At 24.3% G+C, this 19,271-nt stretch overlaps 1 protein-coding gene across 2 annotated transcripts in view; it reads right to left on the bottom strand.

Annotated features, from left to right (window-relative positions):
* The window catches only part of LOC112602410, a 112,218-nt gene that overhangs the window by 50,443 nt on the left and 42,504 nt on the right, over positions 1-19,271 (bottom strand). For both annotated transcript variants that reach the window (XM_025350473.1, XM_025350474.1), the window contains exons 2-4: positions 3,457-3,552; positions 1,648-1,827; positions 638-847 (exon numbers count right to left, since the gene is read on the bottom strand). In XM_025350473.1, coding sequence (XP_025206258.1) covers positions 638-847; positions 1,648-1,827; positions 3,457-3,552 — 486 coding nt within the window. The remainder of the gene's footprint in view (positions 1-637; positions 848-1,647; positions 1,828-3,456; positions 3,553-19,271) is intronic.

Here is a 19,271-nt window from a genome sequence, read left to right as displayed (position 1 = left end):
AAATAAAGATATGTAATTTGCACCATCTCAGGTAGTAATAAATAAGAAATGTAATTAGCACCAAAATCAAAATTGATTAATATAAGATATGTACCTACTATCCAAAGAATAATCGTACAAGTTTTGATATTTGAGTATAATATATTAAAAAAAGTTAAAATATAAAATTAATAAAACAAACTGATGTTGCATTGATTGCCAGACTAGTTAGATTGCAATTTATGTTTTGATACATACAGGTTTTTTGTGTATGTAAACAATTAATTCAATGAATGAAGTTGTTGATATCAATGTATTATTTATACTAGTCTAAAGCAACTTCAATTTTATTTATTCGTTCACTTATTTGAGAAGTCTATCGGTAAATAATATGTAAACTTAATAGTTTTATGTACGTTTCTGTTTGAAAATCAGTGAAAACTTTAATGAAGTAACATTTTTTCTTAAATATCGAAACTTGTACAATTATTCTTTCGATAGTACGTATTTTAAAATAATCGATTTTTATTTTGATACTAATTACATTTCTTATTAATTCTTACTACCTATGGTGGTGCAAATTACGAACTCCCGTTGAATCATCACCATTGTGGTTATCTCATAAAATAATGGCTTGAAATAATTGTATTGTACTTACTATTCGTTCGGTGTACGAGTCCAAAGGCGAAGTAGTTATAGTCTGTTGACTTTTCACGAAATTCGGAAACTCTGACCAACGGTACAAATCGACAGAAAGGTCTGTTGATCTTATAGCACCGGTTACAATGTCCATGATCACGTCTTGCAATTGTACTTCGTCCATTGTTTTACTTTTAATGTATCCTACCTGGGCCAACATAACTTTTACCTGAAATTTAAAACCACAATTTTGTAATGGTCACGATAAATTGCAATAAATAGAATACTTTAAAATCTAGTACTGTAAAAATCCATAAATTATACTACGATTGAAATGTATATTACGTTTGATTCGTTAACATGAAAATGCCTATCGTAGATTTTAAGACATATTCGCTTTAATGGTACATTTTAATCGAGACATTCCGAATATTATATAAGTACTTACATAAAGTTGACACAAATTATTAACAAGAATCTTAAACTAACGTTAATTCATTGAAATATCAATTAAAATAATACATTATATTATGAGTATACTCAAAAGTGTTTAATTATAAAACCTCAATATTGATACATAATATTATAAAAAACAAAAAAAAATAAGCTAACAATAAATTACCATATTATTTGACTTGACAGTTCAATTTTATTTTGTGAATCTTAATTTATTTAAAAAAGTATTGATAAATATGATTAAAGGAATAAGAACATTGATTTATTATTAAATGATTGTAACATATTTAATATATTTTTTAATAAAATCAAACGAGTTTACTGATTTTTTTCAAGTACCTTCTTGTAAATATTGCAATTCTGTGTTCAACTCAAAACTACATTCTAAACTCTAAACTAGGATGATTTTGGAAAGAGGGATTAAGCTTAAACTACATAATATTTAAGCCATATAGTTAACTTTAAAGAATACAAAGCGTGTTTAATTCTCTCAATGACAGTTTTTACGTAAAACATTGAGAAACGTAAACAAGCACCTAAAAGTCTAATATAAAGATGAACACGTAAAAATACTTTTGGCCATCCATCGAATTTGATTTGTCCTCTCTTCTTAGCAGTGTCACATGATATGTTCAACCGAGCTTGTAACTTGTTTACATTTACTCGGTAATGAGAAACGTCCACTTTGTCACCCTTCTGTCGCATTGCCTTCAACTGCATCGCTGGCGTAGCATCACAGTCACACGTAATCGTCTGCACAACAAAATTGCAGTAACAATAATTATAAAACTTATATAATGAAATAGTTTAGGTTTTTTTTTTTTTTTTGATTTAGTACCTGAAACAAGTTTTCAGTTTGCGTAAAGAATTTCAGTATAAAGCCGATTAGTAGAAAACCAAAAACTGATAATCGCTTTTATTTCAGTAAAAACTAAAAAAATATTGATTAGTAGTAATTAATAATATGTTGCCTACCTCATATTTTAAAACTAAGACTTAACACCAAAAGCAATGACCGATCAAGTTAATAAAAAATTACATATTATAATAGAACATGTATTATTTTTTTATTATTTATGTAACTCTTATAATGAAAATTTAAATTAACATAGCACAAAAATCGTACGTGTGTTTAATATTTATATGTATTTAAATTTTGATTAACATTTTTATTGTTTTTTAATCGAATTGAATTATATTTAATTCACTTTTTAAATTATTTTTTATCAATAAAAAAATTACATGATGATTTGCATAGAATGAGATTATTTTTCTTTGTTTTTTAGATATAATTTATTTTTACTCTAGTTTTTTGGAAAGGTGTTCTACTTATCAATTACAATGAACAAAAAAAAGAAAATAATATGATCAAATAATGAGTACTGATTTACTGTACGATGGGTGTCGATTGAATCAATTTGATGAACGTGTTAAATTTGAATTTAATAATATTCTATCTTAATGAAAAAAACAATTCTAAACATATACACTAAGTATATTTGATACTATGTTTTTTTAAATAAATATTTAATAAAATAATTTATTTTTATTTTATATTAACACAGTAATTTAAATTAATTTTTACAGAATAAAGCGGATTTTAAAATAGTTTTGCATATATAAAACAGTGTAACGTCCCCCCTTTGCCGGTGCTAGCGGACTTTGCGTTCCCTTCTGGTCAAGTTATATTTTTATTAACGAGGTTTCAAGGAATCGACCTCGGCATGTAATATTAATATCAGAGACCAGGGTTACCTTATTTAAGTAAAGCCGAGTAACCTAACCTAACCCAAGGAATAATGTACGATATCGATAAACGACAATCGTTACAAAGTAAACATAAAAGTTTTATGTATCCCCGAATAATGTTTTTTAACTACCTACAATGAAATATTAATAATTATTATTTATATTTTAAATACCTATGTAATTTTATCCAAATTTGAAGATATTTATAAAAAAAAAAAAAATTAAACTATAAACCAAATAAAATTTTGAAGTTTTGAAGTAAAATAAAACTCAAAAAAATGTTTTATTGTTAAAAAAAATGTCATGTATTTTAAAGTTAATGGGAAAGCTCTAAAACGGTTAAATATTGTGTAAATATGTTCCTGAAATCAAAAACATCGAAATACGCTAAAATGTGCTAAATTAAATTTTGAATTTAAATTTATTTTACTATAAATAGGATTTTCATTTGATCCATATTGAAATATAAAAAAAATGCAAATTCTAGAAGCTTAAATATATACAATCGATTATCGTATTAGTCCGCGAGAGACTTCACCATATTATTATAATACATACGCCGTAGCCCAACGACGTACCATAAACTGTATAATACTTTAGATCCAATAAAATTAAATAATAAGTAATACTAACAATGTTTTCGTAAGCTCCAAGTTCGCAAAAAACGTTGCTGAATACTGGTGGGTGAGTTTCTGGTAGAAACCGAACAAATTCGACGCCAACACCGTGCTGAAACACAATTTTACGTTTTAATATTTAAAATAAATCTTCAATTGTGTAAAATTATAATGTATAAATTGATATTTTTTATACAATATTTTATTTACTAGCTGTATTAGCGACTCGCATAACGAAGTGAGGAGATCTAATATATCGAAAGAGACATCAAACTGAAATTAATAATCTAATAAAATACGGATAGTTAATACAGCTATTGATAAAGTTATAGAAGTTATAGAATACAGAAGTTCAATTATTAACGACTTAAATCATTACAAAGTTCCAAAGAGAAATTTAACTTAAAAGCTACGAATACCTGGAAGCGTTTTTAAACTCTTTCAATTGACACACATCCTGAATTAGATTAAAAGCTTCAAATAATTTAATAATAGTAATATTTTAATCTGTAACCATCAGCAACCATAGAAATAAATAAAAAATATTCAATTTTCATTAGCTAAAACTAAATTCACGTGTTAACCACTTCACATTAGCCATTAGAGATTAGAATAATGAGCTAAATACGCCCTCTGATTCTAAAAGAATCTATATTAATATATCTTTTATTAAAAACAGTTCCGTAGCTTATAAGATTAACGGATCCAAACATACGCACAAGCTTTTCAGTTTTATACTATTAGCATTGATTATAGAATAAACAATAATAATAATATAATATAATATAATATAATTATAATCTATAATCAATGCTATTAGTATAAATATATATTGATGTTAAGGGCAAACACCTTCTATGTACAGTGTACGCATTTTAGAATTATCCAGCAGCAGTATTTAAAATTCGATGAGTATATTTTTCAAAGTATATTATTTTAAATCAAGATTTCTATGAACGATACATAATAAAGTAATAATAGATATATATTTGTGTATTTTATTAATACATAAAAGAATTTTCAGTTGATCAGTATGATAGATAGATAACTATACGTATTTCATTTTATGTATCAATCCTTTTAAGCATGATTCTCTTTCTATCTAATAAATCCTACCACTTTATTACAAAATAATAATCTACACACAGATGAATTGTAATCTGCATGTAATATATTAGGTAAATACACTCGAAAATATACACATAAAGTATATAATTGTATATATTAATAATATATGCTTCTATTTTATAAGTCACACCACTCGCATGTTCTTTTCGCACAAAAGTCAAAATTATAATCATTTATAAGAGGTTAAGAAAACAGAATTAAACCGATAGTAGTAGATATATTCATAAATATTATTAATTATATATATAATATGAAACAAATAGGTTAGGCAGTTACAAATAATTGGTACTACCTACTAACTGGCGACAATATTTTAACAGTCTTATATTGAATTTATTGGAACTAAAAGATAATAGTTATTAAAACCAGATTTGTATAACGAATGTCGAGTGCCGTAAAACAAATATTGTTAGAAAATTATTATATTTATAATCATCACTTGGATCACATAATTTATGATCATGCTACTTTGTGATATTTTAAATGATTAATAATTTTGTTAAAAATGTGCCTTTCTTATCGTACAATATGGTGGTTTAAGCATGATAGCATGATTCTACTAAATTATCAAATGAAAGAATATTTATGCGTTTACTTTTCTTTAAAGTATTTTAAACGCATTATCTGCAGAGGAGTAATACAAAAAAAAAAAAAATAATAATAATAATAAATAAATAATAACATTTAAATAATTTTAAATTTCAATAATTATAGTTAATATATATATAATTTTACATTTAACATGATTTTAAATTAATGTTCCTATATTTTTTTTAATTTATCACGAAAGCCTTGTTATTACAAATTACTCAATTAATTACACTCATTATTAAATTATTAAGTTAATTAGTTAATTAAAGTATAAAAGCAGAGATATAATACTAATCTATATGCATATTATTTATCATTATTATATTAAATACTAATAATATTGTGTCGTAATACAGTACAATAATATTATACATTTATAATGGCATAGACACATAGGTACATGAAGAATAAGGAATTTAAATTATTTTAAATACGTATAATGTTTTTGAACAAAATAAAATGAAACACTTTAAAATAATATCAATCACACATCGTGTTACCTATTAATTATTATATTAATATTATTTTAGCGTACTATTAGTATTTTCGCTTTAAATCGTAATCGCTACACTAGGAAAGTTTTCCATAACATAATAATAATATTATTATTATAATTATAATTAATGGTAAATGTTATTATGTGCTTACTTTGGTTTGAACAATAACCCCCACAAAATAAGAGTAGGTACTTCGAAAATAATGTTTTTCTTTTATCTTAATCTAAATTTTGACATAATTTATGCTTACTTTTATAAATTGCAGTAAGAATTCCGATATGATTTCTCAGTAATACGCGACTTTTGATAAATCCCGAAATCCCACAACAAACGTGTTAATATTACATATAACAGCATTTTTAATTAAAGACTATATGGTGTATATTCATTACAATACACATTTGTATGATATAAAGCTGCCATCAATAGCAGTATCAATTTTTATAAAACTAAGTATAACTCTATTTTTATAAATATACGCTTTACACCAAAGCTTTAAATCTATTTTAAATATCAATATCAACTGTTATAAATCTCAACGAAATCAAAAGTATTAAGTATCAACATTTAAATTTCCATAAAATTATATTCATAATTTGTAATTAAATTAAACAAATAAAAATCTACAATTTGTATGAAAATAATAATTTTCTTAATCACAAATTTATAAAAATTTAAAATAATATATATATTTAAAATTTTACAAAAGTCAAAATTTAATCAATATGAAGTAAGTAATTTCGTATTTTTAGAACTTTTACCGTTTTATAGCTACGCATAAATAGTATGAGACAAGCAAAACGATGATCATTACACAAAAAAGCATCACTAGTATTTGTAACCATCAAAATTAAAATCAAAAATTTAATTCAGATTTTAAGCTATGCTTCACCTTTGGTAATAAAAGGGTCTCAAAAGTCGAATTTTAATTATTGTTTGAATCTAAAAACGTGGAACCTAAAAAAATTCCAAAACAATTAATTATTGTCAACACAAAAAAGCTACGAAAAGTCAAGTATTCAAAATGTAAAAAAAAAAATGTTTATCAATCAAATAATTCGTTTTATTTAAGTGATATAAGAATATATCTTTTATATATAAAAAATATATTCCTGTGCTTTCCCCATGTTATTTGTTTATTTTTTTCAAATAGCTATTTTTAAAAGTATTAACTAAAATTTAAAACTATGTTCAATCCACTACTAAAAACCATTCTCGATTTAAGGATTTGACTATTAAACTACATATAATATTATATAATGTCACAAGACACACACACAAAAAAAAACAAATTTATCATTGCAAAAACCTAGCATCATTCATCTATCCTTTCAGAATCTAAAACTGATTACATAATATTAAATCAAACTGATAAATCGACTGGTAGTTTATCGATTTTCATTATTTTCAGTAAATAAAATTATGTTTGGGCATTTTTTGGTACACCATTTTTCATATAATATGTACATTTTATTTTTTTTAATATATTTACTACAAGTTGATAAGGAGGGTAGTAATGAGCAAATTTACCACACGAAAAATAAACAGTCAAAATTGCCACCGATGGAACGCGAAAACGTGATGTCAAGACCTAAATCTTTGTTTTTTTTTTATTTCTTCTAAAAACAACAAACAGTATGGTGTCGTAGAATATATTTTCATATTATATTGGTGGTAATTTCGGTATTTTTAAAGAATCTGTTCGGGAATACGTTTAACTGTATATTCAGGTAGATTGCGACGATGGTATTTAGGAGTACCTACATACGCATTTTTACACGAAAAACGATCAAAATAGATATAAAAACATTAAAATATTTAACTGTTTTTCATGTTTAACAAATGAAACTCAAGACGTTTTATCAATTCGATCTGTATAAGTATAAATAATATCGAAGTTTTAACCACAACCATAATATCATAGTATGATCAGATTATAGTTAAATATATTTTTTTAATTATTTATTATATCTTTAAATATTTCATATTCACTAAAATTTGAGCAAGTCAATCAAAGTAATTAATTTCAATTAATTCAAGTGAATAAAATATTGTATAATTAAGAGTCAATAGTTAAAAAATAATACATTTTACTCATTAAACTTTAAATTATTAATATCTACGAAAAAAAAACTTATTTTATTTAGTTTAAAAAAAGTTAGTCTACTTTTTTAATAAGTACAAATATCACATAAAAATATTCTGTGCTTATCTATGTATTATTGTCTATTATCTATCTATAATTTTATCGAGAAACGACAGAAATAATAGTATTATACTATTGTTGTATTAGTTTAATTTTATTTAAAACCACGAACATAGTAATTATTAATTAATAAAGTTATTAGAACTGACAATTTTAAAAATATTCTTAAATACAACTTTATAGTTAGTTTTTAAATCAATTGAATGAATCTAAATTATTTAAATAGTTGATTAAACTAGTTAAGCTCTTAATAGTTAATAAGAAAATTAACTGATACTTTTGTAAATGCCCACATTTACATATTATTAATACAAGTTCTATAGTATTAATGATTTCATAAAAATTAGGTTTTATAATGGTAATAAAATATTAGATTAAAATATAATATTATCAAATAATTTTTTGTGTATATTATAATATGTACAAACGATAACGTGATTCGTACGGCCATCACAGTGCTCATGTATACAATTTAAAAATGTATTGAAATATACCTATTTTAATCACCTCTAGCAATTTTTATTGTTTATGAGCAACATTTTGAATTTTTGTGCAAATTATCCGCTTAAATTATAATAAACATCTGCAACGACGACTGCGACAACTAGCCGTAAATTTTTTCACGGACCGATTAACGGAATCTGTTGCTAGAAAATGTGAATTAACCCCTAAAGCCGATACAAATATTTTACAATGAAGTACATAAAATTTAATAATTAATCGACCTGATAATACTCGTAGATAAAAATATGTTTAATGCATATTATTTGATTGAAACATTTGAAACTAATATAAAAATGGAAATTTCAATAACCAAATGAACCAAAATAGCAGAATGTAATTATTTTAATAATATATTATCGAAAACATTAATGTAAAATCCTAAAATTTATAAATTTCTTAACTTTTTTTAAACACAATTTTTCAACAATATTTTTTTTGACGTCGAATTTTCTCGGTGCAAGCCATAGAAAAATTAAAATATAATACAATTGCAGTTTATTTCGTCAAAAAGGTGCATCAGTTATGTTATCTGACTTTTTTAATAAATAAAAAACGATAGAAACAGTATTTTCCTTAACATAATGATATAATGAAAGCTCATTATAGTAATGGGCTAATGTTCAAACAAAATATTTATAATAAATTACGCGGGAATCAATAATGTTTTTGAAAAAAAAATTAATGGCTCTAATACTGCAAGTGCCCAATAGATTTATTGTCAGTTTTCTCAATAGTCCAATTTTTGATAAGTCACTTCAGATATTATACTTCCTCGATATCGTGCCACTTTTATTGCCAGACCCTTTTCCGTATGACTTTGAGCCATAGAACTTTGAATTGCCAGGGGAGAATTTTAACATTGTTTGTACCCTTAAAATATAAAATATAAATATAAAAAATGACGTAAATAAAATATTAAAGGTGAAAAAATCGTAGTGTAATAACACGATAAATATAAAGACGAAACGATATTTGATCTAAAATCATCATTTTTTCAACTCTTCATCAATAATTTAAGTGTTCTATTGTGTAATTATCGTCAATGAATAAGTAACAATAATTAATTAATAACTAAGATAGGGTCAACAATATTACATACTTTTAAACTTTCCACTCCACTCATCAAAACACAATTTTTTTAACTAAAAAACTACTTGTCAAAAAATTTAATTTTACCAATTAAAATACTTCGAAAATTTTAAATGGATGATTACTCTCACATACATTTCAAAAGTGTAGCACATAACTGTAATTAGTGATTTTTTCATGATATTATAGGAATATTATTTTAATTGCTTTATTTCCAACTCAGAAAATGAATGTTTATAATTTTTGATTTTGTATATCTAATATTCGAATTTAAAAAATAAAATTTTTGATTGTTTTCCTAAATTGGTCTAGTTTCTGGAAATGTTTTAATACTATTTTCTTGTATATATAATAATAATTATAAATCAGCTTATTTATAAAAAAAAAAAAAATATATAAAAACTTGCCAAAATTTTACAATTTTTATAAGCATATTATATACCACGATAACTTAATGTATTTTCAATATTAATGGTTTACCTTTCTTCACATAAAATACATAGATAGCAAAATATTTAGGGTGCTTCATAACTCGTGGTGTTCGTAAACTAATTGGCAACTATCTTAGTTACAAATAAGTAAAATAAAAATTAAATAAATATATGAAAATAATTTTAATCGTGAATAGATAAAATCCTAAAGTTATGTTAAACTTGATACCTCTACATATAATAATAATAATAATATGAAGTATAACTAGTAGGTATTGTAAAACATAGAACATAGATTTTATAATAGATATCAATATATTTTTAGTAATTTTTGTATTATTTTATTATGGTTATGGAAAATGTTTTGTCTTATCAGTAAATATGCTAATAACTATCGATACAATATTGGTCGATTGTCCATACAGTTGAGCAATGAACAGTAGATCGAAATACAAGAGTTATTAGTTATTAGTGTTATTACAAAAGAAAAGATTTAGTTTATGATTAAACACTCATTTTTAAAAAATTAAATATTATACTCGTATGTTATATTTTAATTTTTAATGGATAAATTTATAGTTTGTAAAACTCCAGCCAATAATACGAAAACCAGTAAACTAATTCCATCAGACAGTTCAGTTCAATGCAAAAAAAAAAAATAAAAAACAAAATTAACAATATCAGTTAATCAAAATACCAGAACAGATTTCATTATACTTGGGTTTCAAAGTTATGAAATTAATGAAATAGGTTAACCAAAATGCATTGTATGTGGAGAAATTTCAGCTAATGAAAGTTTAAAACTCTCTAAATTAGAAATATATCTTGATACCAAACACCCTAATCTAAAAAAACAAACACTCAAATTATTTTTAACAATGCTTAAATAACCAATTTATAAGTAATAAAAATTCAATGAAAATCCATTTACTTGCTACATTTTCTATAATATAATCATTAGCATATAGAATTACTAAAAGTAATAAACCACATACTATTGGTAAAAATTGTATTCTGCCGGTTGCAATATATAGGTATACAGAAATATTAGGAAAAGAAGCGACAAATAAACTTAAAATAATACTGTTTAAAGACACATTGTTGATATTAACAAAAACATAAGGCAATAAAAATTAAAACATTCAATTTAAACCCCATATTTTTAATTTCTATTTGATTAAGCGTACAGTCGTTCAAAATAAAACTATATTATCTGTATTTATAAGGTATTATTTTGACTGGAATATTTACGAAGATTTCTTGTTCTGCAATAACTTGATTACAGCAACAACTAATGCAAATATTAATACCTCTGAAAACATTTTTTTTTAACAATATTTAGTGAAAAAACTGTATATATGCAACAACTGATAATGCGGCATCGATGACGGGTAAACATATTTGTATGGTACATGTATTGAATAAGTCCTAGATGTCAAATGGACTCTTTGGATGCTTCTCAGAGAATCACTTATATATAATAAAAAAAAAAAAAATGTCAATTCAATTAAATTAAATTCTTATTGAATCTTTGAGTGAAACCCCACGATACTTAAATAGTATAAATATGTAATGTATTTTTTTTGTTTTTATGGTTCTAAATTTTCGATTCTATACTAAATTGGAGATGTTTTTATAAATTGTCGACAGGCCACTTACTTGTGTAAATTAATGACCATATAAAAATAAATTGGAACTTAACGGTACATATATTACTATATGTATCAAAAAATAATAATCATGTCAAAGATAATTTGTACAAAATAAATTTCATTCGTCTAAAATACTCTGAAACGTAGAATATAATATAGTGGAGAAATTTTAACTGATATCCGCTTTCAAAACATCACTGTAGTGTCAGAGAAGTCATCATATAAATATTACACTCACAGATGTTCATATTATTTTATTCCAACTGTAAAAATAATAAATTATCATAAAAAATCTTGTTTGTAAAATGTCGGTACAATAAAACTCATACATTTTTTTTAAAAAATGCGGAATTGTGTATTTTTTTAAAATGAAAAATGCTTTAGTATTTTAACATATTATTATCATGTAGGTTAGTGGCGTATTGAACAATTTTTAAACTTGTAAAATAAAAACATAAGAATCCACTTAACTAAAACACAAATTTTTATGTTTTGAATATCATTTTTTTTTCACAGCAAACAAAAATTAAATTTATCGTTATATTTTATTATATATTTTTTGTATTTTTAAAATTTATCACTAATTAAAAATTTTAGAATTGAGTAGATTGTCTTAAAACAATCTTCTGACTTCTTGGCACGTCACTAATTTTAGTACTACACTTGAGACATGATAACTTTGTCCTAATATATAATATATACTATATACTAACCTCAGGCTTTATGCTTTTTTCTCGCATACACCTCTCTTTAACGCACACCAAGCCATGACCCTTTCATTGTCTATTTTTTCTATCCATCACTTCATCAGTCTTTTTCTCTCTGTATTTTCTTCTATATTTATTTTCATAGCCACTTTCATTGTTTTTGAGTCACCTTTTCTTATAACATGATAAACCTTCTAAACCTATTGTCTTTAATTTCGTCTATAATTTACAGATGACATGTATACACTTTTAAACCACTTCCCTTTCTATCAACCATAGTCACTCCGTGCACTCACACTAATTTTCTGTTCTATTTTATTGTTAACTAATCAACATTCTAATTCATACAACGTGACTGACTTCAATACTGCTTCATCAAATTTGCCTTTTTTTATTTAAAAATATACATTAAAACAACAATTTCTAAGTACAATAATATATAGCAAAAACAATAGAATATGTGAAAAATGTAATCAATTTTAATGTTGTATAGAAGGAAATTTATAATTGTTCATTTAAATTAGTGTCAGTAAAATATTGTAAATTTAGCATTTTAATATTTTTACATCAAAATGTATATTGTAATCAATAATCGGTACTTATACATAACTATTAAAGTATGTACAATATCCAAAGTAATAATTATTCTAAATTTTAAACTGATTTCTCCCATTGATAATAACAAATCAAAATAAAACTTACTAAATCTTATGATTAAAAAAAAAATCAGATTATTTCGTTTCTTGTGACAGTTTAAATCATTTTTACGACATTATCTATCTATCCATTTGCATATTTAGTTTTTTCAACTGACAGTATAACAACAATCAATGTAATATTATTTTTTTAATATAATAGATTGATAAAAATATATAATGTTTTTATCACTTACTAATGATTCGATTATGCAATTGTTGTACGTGTGGTAGTGACTACATCAGTTTTCTCGGAACAATCTTTTATAGTGTATGTAATATGAGAATTATTTTCGAAGAAAAAGCCATCGCACCAACCAACATTGGCTGAGAGTTAAAAGAGGGGGATCAAATGTATTATATTATATTGAAGATGCTTCTTTGGAGCAGACAATCAATAATAATTGGCCACATGGAATTCAAAATATTATCTTATGGAAATCGCGGTGGGTGGTGTAGATATATTTTTAAATTTTATTACGTGAACAAGGTTGCACCCCATCAAATGGCCGTGCTTATTTAGAATCGTCCATATGAATAACGAGGACTTCAGCTAAACATTAACTATGATTTTTATATTTTCGGAAAGAATGAGCAAACACATTCAATGTATCTGATAGCCACAAGAATTTCTTACGGAAACCAAATTGGCCATAGGTATATTAATTTTTTTTCTCGTATCTAACTATTTGAAAATATACATTTGATTGCATTTACTTTTACGTAAATATGTAATACGTCTGGGTAAAATACTATAATATTACACAACACACATTTTATATAACAAATATATACCTCAGGGATGGATACAGCCCAAAATAACATAGGACGCGATGACAATTTATTATTTTTTTTTTTTTCTATAAATATATATAAGACAACTGGGAAACATTAAAAAATACCTACATGCCCTAACCCCTAACTAATGTATTCAGTGCACGGCCGGTGGGTAGCAGTAATCGTAAACATACCTACACTGTATATGTATAAATGTTAACATTCATAACCAAGATCAAATTATACGTATTTTCCGGTCAAATAAGTATAAAGGCAGGGCTATCACTCGAAATATGTCAAGGGATAATTTTGGAAACGTCAACTTACGATTTCCTGGAATGAACCTAAAAATCAACAGCAATAACTAATAATTTATCCTAATTCACACTGATCCTTTTTCGCTGTCGGTTATCCAAAAAAAAATTTTATTATATTTATATACATTTAAAATGAATATTTTAATATCTTAATATGATGAGTTATGCCCAAAAAAAAAGAATACACAGCAGAACAATCGATAAAATCCATTAACTACACGATGGCGAAGTATTCTATTAATGATTGTAAATAAAATGCCAACATAATTAACCATTACTTATGTATATTCGTACATGCGTATTCTTATGAATTATACAAATTTATCATTAATCTGATATTTATTTAGTTTATGTAGTTGTCTACAATAATAATTTTTAAAGCTGTTAAAGAATGAATAAGTATTTTTTTTATTTTTTTTTTTTTGTTCGATGAAGTATACTTTAGAGTACAAAATTGAGTGGTAATCAAGTAATCAATTTAATAGTAAAAATGCATAATATCGTGAGTAGCGAAACTTTAATATCAACACGAAATACAACGTTGATATAGCTGTTATTGCTATGACAAAGTGACCCATTGAACCTAATACTCATTATTTTGGAAAACATTAACACTTTTGCAAATATTTTATATACATTATTTTAAGTCTTAAAAAACATAATTTTTGACAAAAAAAAAATATTATATATTTTACTATTTTATATCATTATGGTTTTTAAGTTTTTTTACTCTTTTTAATAACAGTTTACATTTTTAATTTCATATCATGAAGCAAAATATTATTCAAAGTATTTTTATCAGTAAAAATCAAATGTTTAACAATTAATTTTTTAATTATAAATATTTTAAGTCAAATACTGCACCATTCCGTTTATCTAAATTTAAGTACTTATTATACCTACTATAGTTTATAACACATAAACTAATTGGTCAATAAACATTCCATTTTTTGACATACAAATACTCTGTTTTAAAATAATAAAATAAAAATACATGTTTCTATTTAAAATATATATATATATATATATATATAATGATAAAAATAATAAAAATATTTTTTTTTTCTGAAAAATTTTGGTTTTTAAGGCTTGTAAAAAACATTTTGTAAAAATACATATTTTCAATAATTTTTTAAGTTAAATCGTTTAATGTTAAAATCCTGACTACAGAGAGCAATATGAACACGGGAAATAATTCGAATAAAATATCTAAACTTCAACGGATACATCGTTACAGCACACCGCCTCTGTTCAACTAAGCCTATGCGGAGTGTCAATGGCAAATCACAAACCTAAAACAATCTCGACAAATAGTCACGATTGAAGGAGCTACTTTAAGAAAGCTTAAAGGAAACTTTGAAAACTTCATACACGCTCTTAGTCCGCAAACATTCGTCAGCTGTTGGGTACTTGAAAAAACTCACCTACACTTCTCGAACGACTTTACTTCTCATATGGTAGTAAATTAACAAAGAAACTTAAAAAATATTTAAATACTATTGCATACAGTATACTATTTTGGGAACACGTTTCAATAGATGTTTTTTTATTTTTATTTGTTTTTACCTAATATCGAAATTATTTACGAACTTACGGTTGTATACAATTTTTTGTGCAAGTTTCTGTTAAAAAAAAAAAAACAAAAAAAAACGTAAAATGATTTCAGTAGAGCAAACAAGGCTCGATTTAAATTCACTCGTATATTTTGATTATTTTCAATAAATTTTCTATACAATTGTTTACTCCATTTACAATTACGTTTAATAATACTCATTGAACAACACAAGTTAATATTTAACTAATACGTTGTTTATTTACTATTTTTATTTATTTTACAAGTATTACAAATTAATTGGGGTAATAGAATGGATCACAAGAGTAAAAAAAAAAAATAATTTTTTGTGTGGTATCACAACACTATAAGGGGGCACTTTACCCTTTTCTACTGTCTTTCAACCTAAATCGGAATCATTTATTTTATTTTTTAGCAAAACGAAATACTTTGTAATATATAATATTTTAAAATAAAAATCCCCTTTATTACTAAAATAATAATAGTACATTGTGATCGATTTTATTTTTTTATCTATTTAAATTTCATTAATTCTCAGAAAGTTTCAAAACACTTTGTGTTTACAATTTAAATTATTAATTTATAACTTATAACGCTGTAATGTGGACAAAAAAACCTAGATATAACTTTTAACTGAGTGAAATAATATTACAATATAGGTCATTCGTCATTAATCTAAATTTAGATACTGCTATAAAATTGTATACGATCGTCAAATATCTAATTTTAAGTAATGTTATCGTGTTTGAACTGCAAATTAACTATTGATTTGCATCGTAATTTATATTAAAATATATATTTATATTTAATTTCTAAAAATAATATATTATGATTCGAACTCAAACTATATTTTATGCCTTAACCTAATTATAAATATGCATACAGTAGTTGAGTAGTGCACTTAACAAACAAAAATATGCGATAAATAATTAATTATTTACATATGATTTTGTATCATCTAATAAACAATAAAATCATTTGCAAAATTAGAAAATATACATTTTTAACAAACATAATAATATATTTGCTTACAACTTTTGGTATTTTATTAATTTAAAACATGAAATTATTAATAATAAATACCTTATCTTATCTTACCTATTTAAAGGAATAAATCAAATGTAAAAACAATAAAACCTTCAAACGCAACAATAATTTAATACTTTAATACAAGAATTCAAACTTTCAAAAAACATATTTTATTACTATTACAGTAATTGATTATTTTACTTATTTAAAATTTGTCAACCTAAATAGATTCGGTTACTTATAATTATTAATCCAATACTTAGAATGTTTCGATATGAAGAAAATAATACTAAATTATAAAAACCTGTACTTAACTAGTTAATTAGTTTTATAGCTCATATGATATGTAATATTCGAATAACTTCAAACAATGTCGAGAAAAAGTAAACACATAAATATTTTAACAGAATTTTGACGAGTTTATGGTACACACTGCACACTAAAAAGTATTTTCAAGCCCTGTTTTCTGAACGGAGCAATGAATGTTTTGATTTTACAATGGTATGTGTCACTTTTATATTGAAAAATATGTTAATAGTTGGGAAAAATAAAATAAAAACTAAGAAAAACGGGAAATTTAATGCGAAATTAGTTTTTGAAAAAAGTGATTTATTTATTTATTACTTAAGAATAAATAATCGTAAACTTCAAGTTTTCACAAAATTACTATGCTACCAGATTCTATAGGTACATAATAATATTTTTGATTTTTGTTTCTTCTATAAATTTTAATGAAATATTTTTTTATAGTTCAAAAAGCTTAAAATTATAATACGATGCTTATAATAATTATTAATAAGTCATTAATACTAAAACCCAAAAAATAATTCAAAAATATTATTTATCGGAACTTGAAAGTTTTATGTATATTATCATATACTATTATATTTCTATATGCAATGACATTTAAAAAAATTAAATTATTGTTAAGCCTATTTATACCGTAAAATAACTTATTATATCATACAATTTATTTAGTAGTTTAGGTTGATAGACAGTCTCCACTTAGAATCGTTTAACATATGTAATGATTTATCATTTCATTTTAATATAACAAAATATATATATTACAATGACTTCTCGATAATCAAATACACTCAACATTTACTGTAGATAAGCAGAAAGAGTTCTTTTTCATTATATTTTCACTTATAAACATGCATTTTTTTCAGTGATATCGATTCGTCAGGTTTAAAAAAAAAATAAAATAAAAAACCATATCAATATAATATAAATTATAACTATTATATATCACAATAATAAAGATATAGAAGAACGACATGAATAATATTATAGTAGAAACGATAATAATAATATTGGTACGTGACTTGACGTGGCTCGTTGGCTGCTACCAGTCGCGGAATGCGACTGAGAGTAAGTAACAACCATAGCTACTAACTCCCGGATGGGTGACCACCCTAGTTCATAGTGGTTAAAAACCTTGCCACAAATACACATATTTACTATCAACCAAAACAATTGTAAAAAAACAACCTACCGTACCAACCTTATCCCTACCACAGTTCATAACCCCTACAATAGCTAATGGCCCTAGTCGCCGTACTGAAGTTTAATAATAAAAAAAATAAGAAAATAATATTGGTACCTAAAATAGTATAATTATATAATAGTGTGATTTACCAATCATATATTAACCCAAGTTTTCCTTTCATATCTAATAATGTTATTCAAATTTCGGTTTTTGAATTTTTTAAATATACTTAAGTAATATATGTTTGTAGAGATACAAAATTCTGTTTTTTTTCTCAATAATAAGATCCAATCTTTGTACTGTTGAATTTTTGAAAAAATATACATTTATTTATTTTAAAAACATTTTGATAGTAACTAAATCAAAATTTTAACAAGTTATTTTTAAAAATGGTTTTCAAAAAAAAAAAAATAAAAAAATATTAACAATATAAATTATTTATTATATTCTGCATGCTTAAGATCCGTGGTACTTTATTTAATATTCCCACACTATAGCAAGTATATTAGGTAAATCACTTTGAATTTTAGGCTCGAAAAAATCGAAAATAAAAGATAAAGGTCCAAAAAAATTCAAAAAAGGTTGTTTTTTATTTATTAATTAAATATGAAAGACATTTAATAGATATTTTTACATTACAAAAGAGAGATGCAATCGTGTAATGAAATCTGAAAATAAAATTTTTATAACAATATTGAATTTTGTATTGTGAAAATTAATTAAAAGTTATTATTAGCATTAGTAATAAAATTTTAATTTATTTTCTAATATTTTTGATTGAATTTCTTCAAAAGTTTCGTACATTTTTTTGGACTTTTTGTTCTTTTGTTCGGTTTTTATACCGTTTACCATCACCTTGTATACCTACATAGATATTTTAAGCAATAGCATGTACGCTCTTCCTGCTTGGTAATCTGTTGATAGAAATAAAACGGTCCATTACTTAGCGTTTTAATAAACAGCTTTACGAAATTAATTCCCCTCGTTTGGCTCATAAAAGGGTTTCATCCGGCCACGAATGTGATTAGTAAACACAGTAAAGTATGGCAGCTACCTGCAGTAGACACTCAGTAACAGCCGCTATATATACACAATATTGTCAGAGTTAGAGTATATCTGTTCATATCTACGCTTTTTATTCAG

This window comes from Melanaphis sacchari, unplaced genomic scaffold, assembly GCF_002803265.2.
Source record: "Melanaphis sacchari strain LSU unplaced genomic scaffold, SCAv2.0 Contig88_pilon_pilon, whole genome shotgun sequence".
Classification (NCBI taxonomy): domain Eukaryota; kingdom Metazoa; phylum Arthropoda; class Insecta; order Hemiptera; family Aphididae; genus Melanaphis; species Melanaphis sacchari.
Note: the sequence above shows the minus strand (reverse complement) of the source record. Positions and strands in the feature narration are given on the sequence as shown.